The following is a 21,642-nucleotide window of genomic DNA, read 5'->3' on the forward strand; positions in this document are numbered from 1 at the left end:
TCCCCTGACAGGGTCTGAATGCCAGGCCCAATTTTAGATTAGGGTGGTACACAGGCCTCTTCTAACAGCATTTACTTTGAAACATGGGACGAATATTTCATTCAGATAAAGTGGCAAGTCTTCAACACTTACACATTTGCTTAGGCAAGCCTACAAGAAAGATTGGTCAATTAACATTCAATCGCACTGCCGCGCTGTTCCACATCGGATAGATTGAGCACCTCCGAGATCAGAACAGCCATTTGTAAAGCAACACTGCCCTCTGCATTTGACAAAGCAGAGAGCTCACGTTTAATTACAATGCAGTGCAAGAGTGAGGAAATCTAAAAAGAACTCTCAACTATGACTTACTTTAATAGGTAAAGAAAGTTAACGATAAATTACAAAAAAACAAACAAAAGAAAAACCTATATTTACACACAAAATCATTCAAAAATTCACACTAACCTCCAAATACTTGTGGAAATCTGCATTAAGATCTCTTAATGATTCAATTACTGCATTAAAAGAAATTAAACTGTAGTGGCGTTACAGTTCTCTCATCAGATTAACAAAAACATACTACACTAGTCTGCGTTTGAAGTGGAACGTTTCAAAGTTTTCCTATACCAAACACACTAATTTGATCCACTTAATGTTTACTACCGTATACAAAAAAAAAAAAAAAAAAAAAAAAAAAAAAAAAAGTTAAGCACAGGATTATTAAACAAGAGGGAACACAGGAGAACATGTAAATATCATAACATTTTATTTTCTTTCCAAGAAAAAAAAAATTAAAGATTGACCTTTTAACCAGATGACAACTGGAAAGTGAGGAAAAGCAGCACACAAAAATGACAACGGACAGGAAACCAGGTAGTGGAAGTCAAAAGAATTTCTAATATTCTTCACCTTCATCTTCTTCCACACTCTCAGCCCCAACCTCCTCATAATCTTTCTCCAGGGCAGCCATGTCCTCTCTGGCCTCTGAGAACTCGCCCTCCTCCATACCCTCACCCACATACCAGTGCACAAAGGCACGCTTGGCATACATCAGATCGAACTTATGATCGAGACGAGCCCAGGCCTCAGCAATAGCTGTGGTGTTGCTCAACATGCACACAGCCCTCTGCACTTTAGCCAGATCCCCACCTGGAACCACAGTGGGAGGCTGGTAGTTGATGCCAACCTTGAAGCCAGTGGGACACCAGTCCACAAACTGGATGGTACGCTTGGTCTTGATGGTGGCGATTGCGGCGTTCACGTCTTTGGGCACCACGTCACCACGGTACAGCAGGCAGCAAGCCATGTATTTGCCATGACGTGGGTCGCATTTCACCATCTGATTTGCTGGCTCGAAGCAAGCATTAGTGATTTCGGACACAGAGAGCTGCTCATGGTAAGCCTTCTCTGCGGAGATCACTGGGGCATAGGTAGCCAATGGGAAGTGGATACGAGGATAGGGCACCAAGTTGGTCTGGAATTCTGTAAGATCAACATTGAGGGCACCATCAAACCTGAGGGAGGCTGTGATGGAGGACACGATCTGACTGATCAGCCTGTTGAGATTGGTGTAAGAAGGACGCTCAATGTCGAGGTTCCTACGGCAGATATCGTAAATGGCCTCATTGTCTACCATGAAGGCACAGTCAGAGTGCTCTAGGGTGGTGTGGGTGGTCAGGATGGAGTTGTAAGGCTCTACCACAGCAGTGGAAACCTGAGGAGCGGGGTAGATGGAGAACTCCAGCTTGGACTTCTTGCCATAGTCCACAGACAGACGCTCCATCAGCAGAGAGGTGAAGCCAGAACCGGTTCCACCACCAAAGCTGTGGAACACCAGGAAACCCTGGAGGCCTGTGCACTGGTCAGCCTGAAAGACATGATTCATGTTAAAAAGGCAATTAAGTATTTTAATGTCTTAATTAGACATAATTTAACACCACTTAACTTAAGGCGTGATAATTTTATTAATGACTTACCAATTTGCGAATTCTGTCCAAAACAAGATCAATGAGTTCTTTTCCAATAGTGTAGTGACCACGGGCATAGTTATTGGCAGCATCTTCCTTTCCAGTGATGAGCTGTTCAGGGTGGAACAGCTGACGGTATGTACCAGTGCGCACCTCATCTGCACAGACAGCCAGCATTTAGTGACCGGAGCACTATGACATACACAGTTATCATAACCTAAATTAAATCCACTTCTCTTACCAATGACAGTGGGCTCCAGGTCTACAAACACAGCCCTGGGGACGTGCTTTCCAGCTCCGGTCTCACTGAAGAAGGTGTTGAAGGAGTCATCCCCTCCTCCAATAGTCTTGTCACTGGGCATCTGTCCATCCGGCTGGATGCCGTGCTCAAGACAATAGAGTTCCCAGCAGGCATTGCCGATCTGGACTCCAGCTTGACCAACGTGGATAGAGATGCACTCACGCTGTGAAAAGACAAGAGTGATTTATAAGATTTGTAGACAACACCACACCTTAGGTCAACACTATTTACAAATCATACAAAAATATCTCTAGTTTTAAAATTATAAATGTAAATAATCGACTGACCGGCGCAGAATTCCAGAAAAATCAATTTACGTTATTTTAAAACTAGAAATATTTTCGTTACAACAACCCATCGATCTCCTTTAGAGGACGTGTGATAACCCACGAAGGCGTATAGATTAGTTTTACGTCGCAGTACTTGCGGATATATCCGATTTATTCATTCGTCTGAAAGAATAGTTATATACACCTAGGATGGCTTCAAGGAGAGTAAAATATGCCATCATTTTCTTTTTTGTGTGAACTATTTCTTTAAAGAAGCACTGATCGAAAATGCATCTACTGCAGATCAGAAACTGCTACAGGCGCACAAATCCCCGACTACACAAACAGCTGACGAAACAGATCTGCCTTTGTCTCATTGTTTGAAGGGTGGGCTTCATTACAGTGAGCCTGCATTCTTTAACAATTACAACAACCTTTGAAATAAAACTACAGAAATCTAAACCTACACACGTGCATTGTAAAACAATACTAAAGCCAAGTGATGACATTCATTATTAGTAAGTAAGCGTGTCCAAGCCTAGTATACTATTATTACACAATTTGAATTCTGACAACTCCGAATTAGGTAAAACACGTCTCGGTTTTAAGCTGGTTATGCTCATGATCCACTTAAGCTTAATCGCCAGGAATTTATTAAGATTTAAACCTCTTGACAAGAGAACTGGTATACATCAAATTTCACCAGAACGCACGTGGTCCTCCTGACTCACTTCCTCCGCCGGTAACTAGCGCACTGCTTTAGAGAAGTGACTTTGCATATTCATCAGGACAAAGGAAAATATTTTACTACACACGTCAGATTATTCTCCTCACAAACTTGGTAAATAGGTCGCTTTTAAATTATTATTAAATACCAGTCGTTTTAAAAATCAGAGAAATAAACGTCACGTTTTTAATTTGTATGAATTGTGCGCCAAATTACGCGAAGTGAAATTGCATAAAAATTAAAATGCCATTTCTTTTTTTTTTGTTTTATAAACGATAGGTTTTTATTTTTTCTTTAAACTTAATCTGTAAAACCTTACCCCCAAAAAATGTAACGTAAAAAAAAATTAAATAAATAATTTTCAAATAACGCTAACTTACATACAAAAAACAATTAGTAGGCTCAAAACCTAAATTTACAGGATTATAATACATCACATTAATATTAAAATCATAATCCATCATTTTAAATGGTGCGACAAAAACCGTTATCACAGACGACGTAAATAATTCACCCGATCATTAACGATAAATTATACCTCTTTATAAGTTAAACAAGTTTTATACTCACCATTTTCAAACGTTTTGTTACAAAAAATACGAGGAGATGGAAATCGTAGGTTTTCTGTTAATAGCGCTCTCACAAGCCGACTTTTATGAGTCTGGTGAGAATGAAATGCCTGAAAAAGGCGGGTGGGACTATTTATACTTTTCCGTCAGCCGCGCGGAGGCATTTCGCTTCCTGGTACATCCCCATTGGTTCGTCTGAAGGTCAGTGGCACCCCATTGGCTGATTCTAACCTTTGAACAATAACGTCTGTAACAGGAAAATGCTTTAAGAAGGCGGGACGAACTTGAGCAATAATGAATGTTAATCACATGAAAATTACCTTTTAATAAAATTGAGGAAAATTAACCTGCTTTTTTTGTGATGTTTTTGAGTTTTGGGTGTGTAGCACTGTACATAATTATAGGCATAGATGTGACTGTTCTATTTAAATACATTTGTTAGCCTACTAATTAAGTCATTAACAATGTGCATATTGTTCATTCTTTTCTTACATAATTGCCTGCCATTTAGGGGACAAAGATAAAGGCAGAGTTTATCTCATTAATCAGAGTCTTGGCATGAGGAAACTTTCTTGGTAATTCAGATTAAATTAAAACCACCCAATGCTTATAATTTTATGCTAATTATATGTTCGTCAGAAAACCACAAAAATATGGTTCATTTGTATGAAATATAATACTATATTTGTCCTACCCCAAACTTACAGACTGAATTGTTCTTATGGATATGTTGCTTCAAGGAAAATATCTTTTTTTTTTAAACTGGATCATAAAGAATAGTCAAAAAAGACTTTTAGCAATGAATGTTCTCTATATGATGTGTCGCTGTTACTTTCTGGATGGTACCCAAGTAAGAAGAAAAAGATTTTTACTTGTATTTGTCTGAAATTCATAGGCCCTGATGTATTCCATCTAAAATGTATATAAATTTTCCTTAGTTTTGGTGTCATGTTGAACGATTGTTCATCTTGAGCATTTGTTACAGTTTACATATAATATAAAATAATTTAAGAGAAGACAAATGAATTCATTTGAAAAGGAGCTTTATTTCAGATGTCCAAAGAACTGTAACAACATTATTTTCATTGGTGGTAAGGTTTATTTTTCAATGCTTGAATTTTTCCATGTCAGGGTTCCTGCATGTTGCTCTTCATTCTGTCATCTAATACTCCTCGCCCTCCTCTTCTCCCTCACCCTCGATGGAGTCGACACCGACTTCCTCATAATCTTTCTCCAGGGCAGCCATGTCCTCTCTGGCCTCTGAGAACTCGCCCTCCTCCATACCCTCACCCACATACCAGTGCACAAAGGCACGCTTGGCATACATCAGATCGAACTTATGATCGAGACGAGCCCAGGCCTCAGCAATAGCTGTGGTGTTGCTCAACATGCACACAGCCCTCTGCACTTTAGCCAGATCCCCACCTGGAACCACAGTGGGAGGCTGGTAGTTGATGCCAACCTTGAAGCCAGTGGGACACCAGTCCACAAACTGGATGGTACGCTTGGTCTTGATGGTGGCAATTGCAGCATTCACGTCTTTGGGCACCACATCACCACGGTACAGCAGGCAGCAAGCCATGTATTTGCCGTGACGTGGGTCGCATTTCACCATCTGATTTGCTGGCTCAAAGCAAGCATTAGTGATTTCGGCCACAGAGAGCTGCTCATGGTAAGCCTTCTCTGCGGAGATCACTGGGGCATAGGTAGCCAATGGGAAGTGGATACGAGGATAGGGCACCAAGTTGGTCTGGAATTCTGTAAGATCAACATTGAGGGCACCATCAAACCTAAGGGAGGCTGTGATAGAGGACACAATCTGGCCAATAAGCCTGTTGAGATTGGTGTAAGTAGGACGCTCAATGTCGAGGTTCCTACGGCAGATATCATAAATGGCCTCATTGTCTACCATGAAGGCACAGTCAGAGTGCTCTAGGGTGGTGTGGGTGGTCAGGATGGAGTTGTAAGGCTCAACTACAGCGGTGGAGACCTGAGGAGCGGGGTAGATGGAGAACTCCAGCTTGGACTTCTTGCCATAGTCCACAGACAGACGCTCCATCAGCAGAGAGGTGAAGCCAGAACCGGTTCCACCACCAAAGCTGTGGAACACCAGGAAACCCTGGAGGCCTGTGCACTGGTCAGCCTGAAAACAAACAATTTGAAAATTAACCAGACATAATAAGTTATTTACTGTACGTATTTATTTATAACTACCTACCAGTTTGCGAATCCTGTCCAGCACCAGGTCAATGATTTCCTTTCCAATAGTGTAGTGACCACGGGCATAGTTATTGGCAGCATCTTCCTTTCCAGTGATGAGCTGTTCAGGGTGGAACAGCTGACGGTATGTACCAGTGCGCACCTCATCTGCACAGACAGCCAGCATTTAGTGACCGGAGCACTATGACATGCACAGTTATCATAACCTAAATTAAATCCACTTCTCTTACCAATGACAGTGGGCTCCAGGTCTACAAACACAGCCCTGGGGACGTGCTTTCCAGCTCCGGTCTCACTGAAGAAGGTGTTGAAGGAGTCATCACCTCCTCCAATAGTCTTGTCACTGGGCATCTGTCCATCCGGCTGGATGCCATGCTCAAGACAATAGAGTTCCCAGCAGGCATTGCCGATCTGGACTCCAGCTTGACCAACGTGGATAGAGATGCACTCACGCTGTGAAGAAAATGGCAAAGGTTATAAGTCATATAAAACAAATATCACTGCGCTATATAAATTCTACTCACTTGTAAAGCTTTAGCATATCAAGCTTTATTTCACCCAACAATTAAACTTCTTAACTTATAAGGCTACACCTGTATATCCGGTTTCTGTGCAATTATATCCCAATGAGATATCATGTCAGAGGAAGTGGTCACATGACACCCTCAACTGCTGGTTGACTGATAATGTCCATTAGCTGCATTAGTGATGCTGCCTACATCACCATGAATATTTAACAGCTTCACCCACAGCCCTGAAATGCGATACGATTTCTGTAAATAAATTTAATCGAGAGGGTCTTCTCTCAAATAAACCGTACTTTAAAATAATAGTACTTCTGATCTAAAAAAAATAATTAATTAATTACCATATCCTTTGGGAGGCGCTGCATCTCTCTTTCTTTCTTTCTTTCTTTTTTTTTTTTTTTGTCCATTGATTCAGTATGACACCGTACCGGACAGCATGGAGCCGGCTACACCCAGATTATTTATGCGGCTCCATTCTCTTTGTTGTCTCGTTCTAGCGTTCTCCCATATTTCCAAAACCTCCTATTTTTCCAAATTCTTTCTTAAGTTTATAAACACATCTATGACTATATTATGTAAAATACATAAATATACATTTAAATGCATAAATAAAAAATAAAATAAAATATATATATATTTACGTACGCATACTAAATCGTTTGTTTGAAGGTATGGTTTTCATAAAGGTATATTTTATACACCCGAAATATAATTTAAATACGCAACAGTTAACATTGGATATATTTAATCAATAAGTCAAATAAAATGTTATTTCTACAAGTAATCCATATTAAGATATAAAGCCATGCTCACCATTGTTCCTGTTAGTGTTGCTTGGCCGGGTGAGAAAAGATTCTTGACGGAGAAATCTTACAGTTCGACAACTAAGGGGTCGATGTAAGAAGAATAACGTTATAACGGACTGACCTCACTTTATATACGAGTGTTGCCCAGGCGACTACGTTTCTTACCTTTGATTGGTCAGACTCGGTGAAATCTGCCCAGTTTGGAGGGCTAGACGGATTTCTATTGGTTGTTAGAAAGATTAAGGTTGGTTAGACACCTCCCAGAACCTCACCCAACAGATCTGACACACTGGATCATACTGAAAAACGTTTTATTCCAAGACTTAATTGTAACAGATTTTGGTAAAGATTTTGGTCAAAATTAACAATCAAATCTTGAATATGTTGCTTTAATCAGCTGCTAGAAAGGGTGGAACCGTAATTTGTTGTATGTTTGTTTTTTCTCCATCTACATTAACAAGCATAAAAGCTTTTAATGACTCAAAATTGGTTGCATCAATTAAACTGTAAAAATCAAGCATTTACATCAAGATTTTTGAATGTTTTTTTTAAATGTTCTGTAACATCTGAACCTTTATGTACTAGCATCTTTGTGTAACTTGATCAACCCATTCTCCATCTGTTCTCTTTGATACCTTCTGCCCCTTTTAAGAGCTTTGCCTGAGGTACATTATGGAGCTAGTTGTCACATATTCTTTTCCCATTCTTCAAACTATTATCTTTGTGCTCAGAAAAAGAGCACCAAGAACTAAGAGAGGAACTATTGTATACAGTTTAACCAAGCTGCACTTAAACCAATTCACTGGACTGAAATTATATAGGCCTACATGATCTTCTGAGGTGACAGATGTTATTCTAAAACAATATATTCTATAACTTAATAAATAATAGCTAATGGCCATTGGCATTCATTAATCAGCATCTCTTCGTTATTCTTAACTAAAATGCATATGAATATGAATTCAATGATTGATGAAATGTTTAAAATGTTACATCATAAATGTATGAGGTGAAATGACCCTGCTTAGACGTTGGGGAAATATAGGCCAGGGACTAAGGCACCCAACCCCCCATTCCCTCCTCCCAGGCTCCAGCCGTTGCTAAGAGATGAATAACGGAGTTGCTTAGATACCGACTAGTATCCTGGAGATAATACACAAGCCTACATTAACGGCCATTATGTATAGATCACATGACCCCAAATCTGAATAGCAGCACTCAGGGGGAGGATGCAGCTGCCCCAGCAGGGAGTGAGGGGAAGGCCCATCCTTTTTAACACCAACTCTTCCATCTGGCCCTATTTACCAGTAGTTACCCCAATTCCAAAAGCAATATTATTTTTGAGCCACTCATAGCCATTGGCCTTTGAAAGATGATTATTGTCTCAGGGAACATAATGTTTGTACTCTGTTATGGTTACTTGCCTTGTATCTTCTGCTATAAATAGCCATATTTCTGGAATATATATCCTCTTAGACTTGCATTTAAAACATTGTATTGAAATTGATGAATGCAAAGTTCTTACTCTAGCTAGCCATATATTACAGCTTGGTAAAAACCAGTTCATAAATGTCCTTCTCCCCCTCTTCTCTCAGTGTCTCTTCCTTTTTCTTGTTTTTATGCATAAGCGTGCATTTTAATGTTTATAGTCTGGTTGCTAACAACAGTTCAGCATTGAAAACAATAAGCCTGCAGGTCCCATATAGCTTCTTAGACATGTTTAGAATAATAATGCTTACATACACTTTAGGAATTCACAGTAGGCTTAAATAATATAAACAATTTAAAGGTAACACTTTATTTTAAGGTGTCATGATACAGAGTGATTACCTAATTAGGTACTTAGCATTGACCATTGTACTTACATTAAATAAAATGTACTTATCATGTTACTGAGTTACGGAAGAGCCTGTAATTACAATTTGCAATTATGTAGACGTAACAGGCAGCTACTGTTACACATATGTAACAGATTGAGTCTGTTGCAGCTACTTGCAATCTTGATACGCTTTATTTTAAGTAGCTTATGCCTGTGTAATATTCTGCCATTTTAATGTAGAATGTTTTTAATCTGTGTTCTAATGGGTTAGTATCTTATGTCTGTGTACTTAAATTTATTATCACATTGTATAAAGTCTGCAACACATATGTGGCAATCTTTTGCTTTCATAAGTAGCTGTGTAGCAGACTAGGCCTGTTACAAATGTGTAACAGCAGCAGCCTATTACATCTTCATAATTACAAACTACTTAGTTACACGGTTAGTACATTTTATTTTATGAAAGTACAAAGGTAATTACTCTGTATTGTGGACACCTTAAAATAAAGCGTTACCAAGTAGGGATATAATTTGTGTGTGTATGCATGCATGTATATATAAGCAACGAACAAATGAACATCCTTGCATGTTTAGCCCTTTCATTTTGCAATTTTGTATGCAAGTCTTAATGCCAGATCAACCGCTCTAAAACAGATTACATCTCTGTAGCTTTTTCAGCATAATCTCTGCCTCTGCTCACTGCAGCGCACAACCCATTAAGACAAGGCCAAAAAAATCAATATTTTCAGTGGTGCAGGCCTAAAACAGACTGCAGCTATCCTGCAGGGGCCGGCAGTTAAAACAGGAAGAGAATAAGATATAACAAATACTGATATGCAAATGCTGAAGGACATGATATGATTATCTTATCATTTTGATTCAGAGCTTGCTGTCAGCCTTAACTACTTCCAGATGTTATCTACTATCTACACTGGAGGCGTTTTGACATCTGAACAATAGAGTTTAAAAATTAAAATTAAAATTTTGGAAGTTTATTTTAAATGAGCAATGCTATATATTAGTTTTAAAAAAAGCCATTACTCATTTAATATGGGTTACAGACTGACATTAAGTACACACAGTCAATGGCAGAATACCAAAATGGTTGTGTGGTTTATGTTTAAGGTTTGCTCACCACTGGCAACTGCACACAGACCCTTCCCTCCCATCCTATTCTCATAGCAGCAGCTGTGAAAATTCCCAACAGTATTACAGCCAATAGGACACTTCCGATGGAATGCTGAGCTTGAATCATTTGAGATTTTTGCTATGTTGTAAACAAGCACACTTGTGATTGGATAAACAATATGTGCTTACATGAAAGTCTGGTTTTATTAGTCAAGGGCTTTACTGTCATATTTATTTAAAGGCTAAGGTAAGCTAAGGAAACGGGAGTCTGAAAGACTCAAAAAACTGCCTAAAATACCAGAGATGGCTGACTTGAGGTAGTAAGTAGGAGTTTCAAACCAGTCGTTGTACTCAGACATCCAGAGCCTGCAATTAGAAATGTGAAGTCATGGGTATGTTTAAACACACACAGACAGGCTTCCAGTTTTGCAGAAACCCGGTTACAGATGTGAACAGCTCACTGACACTGACAGAGCAGGAAAAAGGAGTCAAATGGTTCACGTGACAAACACGATGACATCATTTAAACAAAATCTAGGACACAGAGGGAGGAGAGATAGCAAGCAGGACAGTGGGAGGAGCGTTTGTGGCACCATGCAACACTATAGGTCCAGTCTGATAGCATCTACTGTGTGACTGTATCTCACTTTAAAGTGCAGTGGTCGCAAACTCAGAACTGTAAAAAAAAATGTCAGGTAAGCTAAAAGTGTGCTCCACGAGTTCCTGCTGACACAGAGTTGAACCCGGTATTAGCTGGTTTTTGCTGGTGTATCAAGCTCTTACAGTTATTCAGTATACTGTATTAATCACAAATTTGACCTCAGCTATATGCATGCTTCATGCAATTCTATTCTGTAAATGTCACTACTATGTACATTATAGTCAAATTTATCATATCATTTAAAGTATATTTACAGTAAACATCAGAAAACCTGAAGACATTTTCATATAATCATTATTTAGTTCAGTAACACATCGGAGAGAAATGAAAGGTTAAATTAATGCAGTTTTTAGGAAATGCAACTGTATTTCCTACAGTAATGTGATATAGGCCTAGCTGTGACATTTTAATGCTTAATTTACTCTGCAGGCACAAAAGCGCTTCTGAAGTGGCATTTCGGCGTCTTTATACATACAGTTTATTGCTGCTCAAAAGGTGGCACACATGCATTTACGCCTAATTCACACAAAATGTTAAACTAAAAAATACATTCATCTGTATACTGATACAGGGCTGAGCAAGTACAGGTCTTAAGGGTCAGTAGAACTATTAATCTTACATTATCTGCTATCGATATAAACTGACGATTTAAATTATTATAGCGAAAGAAGAACATCCTGCTTTGCCTCGGTAATTAAACGAAATGTTCCCATTGATCTTGTGTTTTGATCGCTTGCGTGAAATGTAACGTTTGCAATCCTAAATACGATAACAGGTTTCGATCTCCACCACATTATTACCAAAAAGACAAATGCGGGTAAAGAGATATATCAGAGGTGCATCGCACTGATTTATATCGGTCTCTACCGGCTGAGTTTTAATCTCCCTTCCTCGTTTCGACGTCAAGCTCTTTCTAGCTCCTCCTCTTCATCCTCAACTGACTGCCTCAATCTTAGACAGTGTACTCAGTATACTCCAACAATAAAGAAATTTCCTGCCTGCTGATATTCGCCTCACCGCTCCATCTCCTCCAGAACAATGGTGAGTGGAATAATTTTTCTTTGATTTTCAAATACCGACGCGCCAAATGCTTTCGGCCGTAAATGTGCGTGTCATTTAATCATTGCCTGTTATTATCTCAAAGCGGCTCGAGCGGCTTTTCTTTGTCATTCAGCTCGCGCCCTTCGCTTAAAATGGAGGCAAAGCTCGCGACATTGCAACAATGTAACGCCGCAAATATGTATGCATATTTAACAAATAATCTGAGGTGTTGTAATGCACAGAATGGCACCTTTAAAAGGACTGTTCGTAGGCTACTACATGCATTCGTTTGAGAAAATGCCTTTGCAAACGCCTACGGGATTACATTCATCCATCCATCAATCCATTCATTCATTCACCCGTCCATAACGGTGTCTTCAGAATATGTTCGAAAATATGCGTTGTTTTTTTAAATGCCTTCGACCATGACATTGTAATAATGCACGAATAAATAGCGAAACATTAATTGTATTTAGTAGTACACCTGTTCTGAAGGTGCACCTCCGATACCACCTTACATGATAAAATAACGTTTTTGACATATGCATGTGAAATTACAGCCAAAATAGTACGGATTATCTCTGTTTCAGTTATTATATGTATATGATATAATAATATAACAGATTTTTCTTTACAAAAATTGCAGCATAATTAAACGTACAATGTATTATATTTAATAAATGTGACTAAAATAATTTTAAATTGCAGAAATGGAATGATTGGTTTTTGGTTTTTGTTTTTTGTCACAAGCTCTCTGTCATCAGAGATTGACAGAATTTTCTTGAAATTTGCATCCACCCCTCCTCCCATCTGCATGAGGAGTAAACTGGGTGGGGACTGCAGCTGTCTGCAGAAGCTCAGATCTGGCCTGTGCAGCAGATGACTGGATTTCTATTCCTGTTCTGTTCCACGGCTGTTATTGTCTCCATTGGGATTTTACATTAAATGCTTCCATGCATTTCTTTATTTTGCTAAATTAGTATTTATTCAATTTTTGGGACCTGTCTTTTTTGATCACGCTGTCTCTTAGGGAAACTCAGCAATTACATCTAAATATCAGTGGTGTCCAAATACAAAAATAAAGAAAAACGTTCATTTAAAAACCCATTCTGGATTCCCCTCAAATGGTGGTAACAGCCACTGAGAAAATCTAATATCTTACTTAAAATAAATATTGTTCTTTTTTTGAAATCCATAGTCTTATGTAGGTCGTTAAGATGAAATGCATAGGAAAAGGTAGATTTCTGTCAACATTTTTATTGTTTTCTTTCAACGACTAGTCAGGCACGGTCTGGCAAGCTTGTTCTATGTGGGTGGGGCATCTGCCTTGTTCCCATTCTGCTGCCTGATTCCCTCTGAATAAAGAGAACTGACTGCTTTCTTTGTTCTTCCGTTTTGGTAACCTACTAAATCTTTATCATGCCTGTTCACTTCTTGTATGTCTGTCTTTAAGATAAATATCGCTTTACAGTTGTTTACAGTGCATTTTTGATTCCAAAGAAAATTTTTTAGACATTTATGGTACATTTCTGAAGCAATGTCAGTTATGTGTCTATTGTTACCCAAAATATTAAACACATGCAAATGTCAACAGAATGATGGTGCAAAAACCCCTTTTTGTATATTTTAAGGGCCAACAACCGTATAAAAATGATTTTTCCTTTCCTTTGCACAGCGTGAGTGTATCTCTATCCACGTTGGTCAAGCTGGAGTCCAGATCGGCAATGCCTGCTGGGAACTCTATTGTCTTGAGCACGGCATCCAGCCGGATGGACAGATGCCCAGTGACAAGACTATTGGAGGAGGTGATGACTCCTTCAACACCTTCTTCAGTGAGACCGGAGCTGGAAAGCACGTCCCCAGGGCTGTGTTTGTAGACCTGGAGCCCACTGTCATTGGTAAGAGAAGTGGATTTAATTTAGGTTATGATAACTGTGCATGTCATAGTGCTCCGGTCACTAAATGCTGGCTGTCTGTGCAGATGAGGTGCGCACTGGTACATACCGTCAGCTGTTCCACCCTGAACAGCTCATCACTGGAAAGGAAGATGCTGCCAATAACTATGCCCGTGGTCACTACACTATTGGAAAGGAAATCATTGACCTGGTGTTGGACAGGATTCGCAAACTGGTAGGTAGTTATAAATAAATACGTACAGAAAATAACTTATTATGTCTGGTTAATTTACAAATTGTTTGTTTTCAGGCTGACCAGTGCACAGGCCTCCAGGGTTTCCTGGTGTTCCACAGCTTTGGTGGTGGAACCGGTTCTGGCTTCACCTCTCTGCTGATGGAGCGTCTGTCTGTGGACTATGGCAAGAAGTCCAAGCTGGAGTTCTCCATCTACCCCGCTCCTCAGGTCTCCACCGCTGTGGTAGAGCCTTACAACTCCATCCTGACCACCCACACCACCCTAGAGCACTCTGACTGTGCCTTCATGGTAGACAATGAGGCCATTTACGATATCTGCCGTAGGAACCTCGACATTGAGCGTCCTACTTACACCAATCTCAACAGGCTGATCAGTCAGATCGTGTCCTCCATCACAGCCTCCCTCAGGTTTGATGGTGCCCTCAATGTTGATCTTACAGAATTCCAGACCAACTTGGTGCCCTATCCTCGTATCCACTTCCCATTGGCTACCTATGCCCCAGTGATCTCCGCAGAGAAGGCTTACCATGAGCAGCTCTCTGTGGCCGAAATCACTAATGCTTGCTTCGAGCCAGCAAATCAGATGGTGAAATGCGACCCACGTCACGGCAAATACATGGCTTGCTGCCTGCTGTACCGTGGTGACGTGGTGCCCAAAGACGTGAACGCCGCAATCGCCACCATCAAGACCAAGCGTACCATCCAGTTTGTGGACTGGTGTCCCACTGGCTTCAAGGTTGGAATCAACTACCAGCCTCCCACTGTGGTTCCAGGTGGGGATCTGGCTAAAGTGCAGAGGGCTGTGTGCATGTTGAGCAACACCACAGCTATTGCTGAGGCCTGGGCTCGTCTCGATCATAAGTTCGATCTGATGTACGCCAAGCGTGCCTTTGTGCACTGGTATGTGGGTGAGGGTATGGAGGAGGGCGAGTTCTCAGAGGCCAGAGAGGACATGGCTGCCCTGGAGAAAGATTATGAGGAAGTCGGTGTCGACTCCATCGAGGGTGAGGGAGAAGAGGAGGGCGAGGAATATTAAAATTTTCACTAAATGTCTAAAACTAAAAACAGTAGACCGGTAATTTACACACGATATACATGAGGTATCAAGTGTAAAGTCTACTCCTAAATGTTAGAGACACATTCTTGATCAGTTGTTGTATTGTTACGGCCAGTATGATTATTATTTGTGGAATTTGCTTGCCAAATTTTTGACTGAATAAATTGATGGTGATATAAAAAAAAATCTGTCTGTGAGCAGTCTTTAAAAGTCTTTCTTGTGGATGTTAATATAAGCTGTTGGTTTTAAGTAATTCCAAGCATTCAAATGAAGTAATCTGCTTACTAACCAGTTTCCACAGGTCAACTGATGGCCTTTGACAGGTTTGGCTTCCAGTCACTTCGGCTGAAGGAAAAGTAGATTAGTAGACACTCAGCAGTTGGTATTTAGGGCATTATTGGTTTTTTAGGGAGGTGCAAATGAGTTACAGGAGTGGTATGCATGAATGAAGGAAAGCAGGTCATGGTATCAAAAGGTCTTATAGTAACAAGCCAAATGTGACTCCAATGTATAAGATAAAAAGGCCAGAAAAGAATAGCAGCTTTTGTGATATTTTATTCATTTGGTTAAAAAAAATGCTTGTTGGCCAGCTTCTTTTTTTTCAATTTAAAATCACGATACAAAATTTTGTGTAATGTAATGTAATGAAATCATTTGTAGAAAACGGATTTGGGGTCAAATATGTGTATAAAAAGAATACAAAATCTCAATTCAAATATTAAAGATTAAAATAAAATTAAAAAAAAAAAAAATTTTTTACGTTTTTCAAAATATTACTAATATAACATAAAATTTGAATTGTGATGGTTTTAAAGGAAAATTCACACTACTCCTTTTTTCTGATCTGCAGTATTCTGATTCATTAGGCTCCAGAAAAACGCCGGCATTGAGCTCACGCCAGTGTCTTTGGATTGCCATGCAGCAGGATCCTCATTCAGCCTTTGATACCCTTTAAGATGCCTAGAAAGTTGCAAAAACAAGGCCTGTTAGTGCTTTCCAAGCCAGTTAATGTTCACATCGTTTGCTTAATGATTAAGCTTTAGGAAATCTAGAGGGGCAGGTTGAAAAATGAATAATAATTCATGAATAATTCCTGCCAGCTGAATAAATACATGCATGGATATTGCGCTATGTTGGAATGACATACTTATACGCAAAAGCCACAGCACCCATTGCTGATATGACGGTCAGGATGCCCAACAAAAGGGCAGCGGCACCTGCAGATGTCAACCTGGAATCTGCTAAATGTTGCAAAGAAATAGAGACATGTAAGATGAATTAACAGCACCACTATCATTTTGGAGAATCATGCTTTTTGTTTGAGCTGTACATAAACGAACTCACCTAGGTTAATATTAACCCTGGCATTTGTGAAAGCCAGACTGACGTCATTCGTCATTGACACATTGACACAGAAGATCCCAGAGTCATTGAAGTAGTGTCGAAGGATGAGCTGGCAGTCTGTGGAGGGGCTAACAGCATTGCAGATGGTCATAACTGGCACATGGCAGTCAGCATCCGATACCACAGTGCAGACTTCAGTAGGGAGGCTAGAGAGAAGGGATAAGGGCATGAATCTCCATCAGACTGCATTCTGTATTCTTTTTGCCAGATCTCACCTTCCTTGGCAGGAAACAGTGAAATCAACAGCATTCTGCTCCATCTCCGTTAGCAGAAAACCATCAGCTACATCCACCTGGACGATCTGCACACTCTCAATGCCCTCTGAGAACACAAACTTACATTATTCTTCAATATAAAGCATAAAAATGGAATGCTGTTCAAAGGAGGAATCTCACCAATAATCTCAATATCAGTGGAGAAGGATCCGTAGCGGTAAATCATACAGTTTGTGTTAGGAGCCTGACGCTTTATTATTGATACATGGGCCTGGTTTTCAAAGTCATCCTCCATCGACGCCTCCACGTCAGCGGCTGGTGTTTTGATAATGTGTGTTTCAATTAATATTAATATATTATATATTATTTTACATTATTATTTAAATTAATTTACATATTTATATTGATTTTATTAACTGAAATTCTAAATATCTCACCAGTCGCCTTTGTTGCAGTGTTCAAAGTTTCAGACGTCTCTGATGCAGATCTAAGATCAAAGACCTTCTTAAGGCTGGATATTGTTGGAACTCCATTAGTAGGTTCGGATGGGAAAGTTTTCATTGTAGATGCAGGTTTGAATTTCTGAATGGGAGACATACTGGCAGCATGATCTGTTGAATGATGAAGTAAATGATAACTCTGACATCGCTGGCTGGAATTAGCATTGATTGTTTTCTATGTCATGCCCTCTGATTTCACACTGGTATATCCAAATAAACAGTCAAATGTTAGAAATTTTTTTTTTGGAAGGAAACTTTTGGTTCATGTGTTCTAAAGACTTCTAAAGAGTGGTTTTACTCCACTACATATTAGAAATCAAATTGTTCCACGTTTTTTTCTCAGTAAAGAAACAGCACCACTCCGAAATTGTGACATTCCATTCATGCAAACAGTGAACAAATCATTTTCGGCGAACCTACTGAAATTAACTATTCATTGGTGAATTGACGTAGTTCGGTTGCAGATTTGACTGATGTAGTGAAAAGTAAGTGATTAATACTGAATACATGTAATGTTTATTCTAAACGTTATATTTATGGTATAACTGTAAGTTGTTTGTGAACACAGCAAGAAAATCTGACTAGCTTATAAAAATGTTATGTTTTGTGGTTAAAACCAGCAAAAACATCTGCCAGTGTGATAAGAGAAATAATCCAAATTGAAAGGCAAAACAAGATTTTTTTTTGTCCCATTGGCAGATATCTGAGCGTGTTTTAGGCAAAATTGAAAACATCAAACTGGGCGAAGATCTAAAGCATCTGTAGGATATTAGACCTCCTTAAATAGGCGACTTTTGTACTATTTTTCACAACTGTAATCAGCCAAACCAAGCAGAGCACCTGCAGTGATGTGTTGATTCAGGCGGATGGGGCTCTCAGAGGTGAGGGTGTTGATGGACGGACCGGCCTCAGTGGGAAGGTTTGGTGGAGTGGCACAAGATGAATCCGGAATAGCTGCTTGTACGACGACTTGGGGCTTGAAAGCTCCGGCTGTAATGTAGGTGTGAGTGACGGTGAGCTCTCTGGAGATCACAGTGCCACTGCCATCCCCGAAGTTCCAGTTAAAAGTCACGTCTGATTTGCTCAGGTATTGGCTGGGGTCATGAAGGGTGATGCTGAAGGCCACTGCTTTGTTCTGGATGAATTTCTGATCACCTTCTTCTTTGTCATTCACCTGCGTCAGGGAAACCGCAAAGGGAATCTGGTCTAGAAACAACGGGGATTAAATACATTGCATTACCTAAACCTTAAATCCGTAACCGGTTATTAAAAGATTAACACCGAGTTATGCTTACCGGTGATACTGAACTGTGTGGATGCATATCCAATAGGGATGAATTTCTCTTTTTGCCTATAGTGATAAATGACAACATCCATCATGTAAGAGCCAAGAGGAACGTCATCCGTTCCGATGGTTAATGATGAGGAAGAGCCGTCACACACCTGCCAGTATTTACCTGTCAAGCACAATAGAGGTTTGTCAGGAATGTTAGATATCTGCATATAACAGTACAGTATGTGCTTCTTTCCTTACCACAGGTTTTCCATACAAACACATATGGAGGTGGCTTGTCCCCTTGTCTTGAAAGTAGAGGAGCGTTAGGGAACACAGTGTTCCATTCATCTGCAGAGTTCTCCGCAGGATAGACAGGCTCACCCTCGTGGAACCGTGTGCCTAAATTAGGAAAGTTGCTATATTTGTGAATTATGTTTACATCTACAGAATGTATGTAGATTTCATCTTTGTAAATAGAGTGAGATAAAGATAACAGAAACATACCATTTATTGTGCAGTTTTTTGCCCAAACTACTTGACCGTCCGGCAGGACCTTCTGGTTGTGAGGGAACACAATGTCAATGGTGAAGGTGATTTTGGCGCCAGTCAAAGTGGGTGCATCATTTCCCACGTCAAACTTCAGCTGTCCACCTGCAGAAATGTACACTTATGTTTTTTTTTTTTTTTTTTTTACGAACTGATGCTTTTATGCACACTCTACTACACACACACAAATAGGGTAGTGATGCCGTAAAAAAATGAGCGTGAAGTGTGAAGATTTCAATAATATGAGGAACCTTTTTTTATTTTGCATACAAAGAACCTTTTTTTTTTACAATGGATATGTTTTATGAATTCTTAAATGAACCATTTATTTCTTATTGTGAAGAACATCTAATCTAAATAATAATTGACAATCTTTTTTGACTAAATATTTCTTGTCCAAAGGCGTTAAATGTTATTCATGGAACGGAACATTATTTTGAGATAGTTGCATTACATTCAAAATTAAACATTTTTTATTAGGATATGCACGCCTTTAAATCAAACCCATGACTTTGAGCTACAGAAATGCTACTGCAAAAAACTTTTTAAATGTCGATGCAAACATACAGTGTAGAAAATCTGGTTCTTTCATGATTTCATTACCTGTCCAGCTGTTTTTGTAGCGTGGGTCTCCATCTTTCCACACTGGGAACCGTTTTGTATTCCATGTCTGATATTGATTGAATCTGGATTTCGAGTTGCTTCTGTCGAATTGCCCTTATGCAGAGGAAAGAACAGTGAAAGAGTAAAGGCAATGGAATCCCTTAAACTCTCGTTTGACAATGAAAGTCACAAATTTGAAAGTCTATAATTGGTGGAGGGATTGAGAGGCGGGGCATGTGACCGGATCAAACATTCAGCACACTTTCTGCAGCGTTATCCCAAATCCCGTGCATGTGATGGTCAGCTGTCCATGTGACCATACTTTTGGCTTTACCGAATAAAGAGCTTGCTTTCAGAGCTCACAGGTTAGCATGACTCAAAATCTGAATGCAGTGCCACAATTATTAACGACTGAAACTCATTGCATTATGGGTATTAAAACTGATCTGATTAGCTAACACATATTACGACTGATCTTGGAAAAGTTCCAGATAGTCTTGTGTGCCCCATTGTTAAATTTTAATGACAATAAGAGGGTCAAGGAGATCAGGAAGTTGCCATGCATCATTACACCTCCCTGAGGGTTTAGGGGTTTTAGTACTACAGGTTTTATCTGAAATAATTAACTATAAAAGTTAACGGTTTTGTTTTGACTTTCCTGATATCCAGTACTCTTTTAAATACAGTACAGAGCTCTGCACTAAATGTAATACAGGTTTAATTAAATACGATATGCATGAATATTATGCTGCGGCTATTGGATACAATTCATATTTCATAATACAATAATTATAAATATATAATATTAAAATGTTTACTTACTTGTTAAGGCCACAGACAGACAGGTCAGTATCAGTATTCTTGATAGTAGCTTCATTGTTTCAGTTTGTTGTTAGCACCTTAATGACTTTCAGCTTGAGAGGCGTCACTCTTTATATAGACACGTCCGACATTTGTGGATGAAAGCTCCTCCCATGACTTAAGACCACGCACACAAACTCACATAAATGCGTCGATTTTTCTGGTGATGCTGTTCCAAGAAAGTTACCAGATTAAGATTTGATTAATTATTAATTGTACTGTTTGATAAAACTCATTTAATAATGGGCTTAACAGTCGTGCAGTTTGTAAAGCCCGATTTTTACTTAATATCCAAAGAACCATTTATTTATTTTACTTTTGAGGGTCACATTGAGATTACAAACTATTTTTCAGTAGTAAGAGAATGCTTACATGCGATACTTTCTTGTGGCTGGACATCTGACGCTTTTTAAAGGCTTCGTTTCTTAATTGGGTCAGTAAGCATCTTATGCTTTTTTGCCACATCTCAACATTTTTAACAGCCTGACAAACGAAATAGACTGCATTTTGAGATTTGGTCCTAAAAATGAGATGTGAGAGAAAAACAATGTTATATGCAAATGGAGGGAAATTGTATTGGATTTACTATCGGACGGCTTGTAGAGTATCAGAGTCATGCGAAACCAAGGATGGCTGACTCCAAGAACAATAAGAGTCTGTTTAGGTCAGAGCGCTCGTTCACTAAACACTGCAAGAATTATCTACATTTTGTGAATGCTAATGTGGAGAGGTTAATGGGTTCATTTCTGGACTATGAATTGCTTTGATATAGCGATCGTTTTTTTGCATTTGACCAAGGATGGGGGAAAAAGTCCAAACTAATCGCAATGCAAAACATCATAAATCGCACATTCATTTTGTTTCATTACCTTTATGCAAAATATAATTCACTGTTCCTTCTTTGGATTGCAGGGTGAAATTTGAATTACGACTTACTCTCAATTCAGGCAACTTTCCACATTAAAATATTAAAGCGCCAATAAAACAATAAGTTACACATTACGGCTAGACAA

General features: G+C 39.3%; 4 protein-coding genes across 5 annotated transcripts; 1 reads left to right on the forward strand and 3 right to left on the reverse strand.

Annotated features, from left to right (window-relative positions):
- Positions 1-731: 731 nt before the first annotated feature.
- Positions 732-7,444, reverse strand: LOC122328645 (tubulin alpha-1C chain-like). 2 transcript variants are annotated; one of them, XM_043224453.1, is made up of 4 exons: positions 7,376-7,444; positions 2,191-2,413; positions 1,959-2,107; positions 732-1,849 (listed from the first exon to the last, which is right to left on the reverse strand). In XM_043224453.1, the coding sequence occupies exons 1-4, from the start codon at positions 7,376-7,378 to the stop codon at positions 878-880; spliced, it is 1,347 nt and encodes a 448-aa protein (XP_043080388.1). In that variant the 5' UTR covers positions 7,379-7,444; the 3' UTR covers positions 732-877. The 2 variants fall into 2 exon arrangements, with proteins under 2 accessions (XP_043080388.1, XP_043080387.1); XM_043224452.1 differs by lacking the exon at positions 7,376-7,444 and adding an exon at positions 3,817-3,957.
- Positions 4,842-7,508, reverse strand: LOC122328643 (tubulin alpha-1A chain). Its single transcript, XM_043224450.1, has 4 exons — positions 7,376-7,508; positions 6,266-6,488; positions 6,034-6,182; positions 4,842-5,958 (listed from the first exon to the last, which is right to left on the reverse strand). Exons 1-4 carry the CDS (start codon positions 7,376-7,378, stop codon positions 4,978-4,980), a joined length of 1,356 nt encoding a protein of 451 aa, XP_043080385.1. The 5' UTR covers positions 7,379-7,508; the 3' UTR covers positions 4,842-4,977.
- Positions 7,509-11,867: 4,359 nt separating this feature from the next.
- LOC122328644 (tubulin alpha-1B chain) lies at positions 11,868-15,410 on the forward strand. The gene is made up of 4 exons (XM_043224451.1): positions 11,868-12,017; positions 13,693-13,915; positions 13,999-14,147; positions 14,223-15,410. Exons 1-4 carry the CDS (start codon positions 12,015-12,017, stop codon positions 15,201-15,203), a joined length of 1,356 nt encoding a protein of 451 aa, XP_043080386.1. The 5' UTR covers positions 11,868-12,014; the 3' UTR covers positions 15,204-15,410.
- Positions 15,411-15,761: 351 nt separating this feature from the next.
- Positions 15,762-20,702, reverse strand: pmelb (premelanosome protein b). Its single transcript, XM_043224448.1, has 12 exons — positions 20,591-20,702; positions 19,769-19,882; positions 19,124-19,270; positions 18,878-19,018; positions 18,639-18,800; positions 18,184-18,549; positions 17,281-17,454; positions 17,024-17,158; positions 16,844-16,949; positions 16,569-16,774; positions 16,372-16,465; positions 15,762-16,184 (listed from the first exon to the last, which is right to left on the reverse strand). The coding sequence occupies exons 1-12, from the start codon at positions 20,643-20,645 to the stop codon at positions 16,046-16,048; spliced, it is 1,839 nt and encodes a 612-aa protein (XP_043080383.1). The 5' UTR covers positions 20,646-20,702; the 3' UTR covers positions 15,762-16,045.
- Between the last annotated feature and the right edge of the window lie 940 nt (positions 20,703-21,642).

This window comes from Puntigrus tetrazona, chromosome 23 (genome assembly GCF_018831695.1).
Source record: "Puntigrus tetrazona isolate hp1 chromosome 23, ASM1883169v1, whole genome shotgun sequence".
Classification (NCBI taxonomy): Eukaryota; Metazoa; Chordata; class Actinopteri; order Cypriniformes; family Cyprinidae; genus Puntigrus; species Puntigrus tetrazona.

Bases quoted from the DNA above. Each gene is read 5' to 3' on its own strand.
- LOC122328643 (XM_043224450.1), bottom strand. The intron at 6,183-6,265 runs GTAAGAGAAGTG...CTGTCTGTGCAG, and splicing joins CCTGGAGCCCACTGTCATTG to ATGAGGTGCGCACTGGTACA. The intron at 5,959-6,033 runs GTAGGTAGTTAT...GTTTGTTTTCAG, and splicing joins TGGACAGGATTCGCAAACTG to GCTGACCAGTGCACAGGCCT.
- LOC122328645 (XM_043224453.1), bottom strand. The intron at 2,108-2,190 runs GTAAGAGAAGTG...CTGTCTGTGCAG, and splicing joins CCTGGAGCCCACTGTCATTG to ATGAGGTGCGCACTGGTACA. The intron at 1,850-1,958 runs GTAAGTCATTAA...CATGTCTTTCAG, and splicing joins TGGACAGAATTCGCAAATTG to GCTGACCAGTGCACAGGCCT.
- LOC122328644 (XM_043224451.1), top strand. The intron at 13,916-13,998 runs GTAAGAGAAGTG...CTGTCTGTGCAG, and splicing joins CCTGGAGCCCACTGTCATTG to ATGAGGTGCGCACTGGTACA. The intron at 14,148-14,222 runs GTAGGTAGTTAT...GTTTGTTTTCAG, and splicing joins TGGACAGGATTCGCAAACTG to GCTGACCAGTGCACAGGCCT.
- pmelb (XM_043224448.1), bottom strand. From the start codon at position 20,645: ATGAAGCTACTATCAAGAATACTGATACTGACCTGTCTGTCTGTGGCC. The intron at 19,883-20,590 runs GTAAGTAAACAT...CCTCTGCATAAG, and splicing joins TCTGTCTGTGGCCTTAACAA to GGCAATTCGACAGAAGCAAC. The intron at 16,775-16,843 runs GTGAGATCTGGC...CCTTCTCTCTAG, and splicing joins ACTGTTTCCTGCCAAGGAAG to CCTCCCTACTGAAGTCTGCA.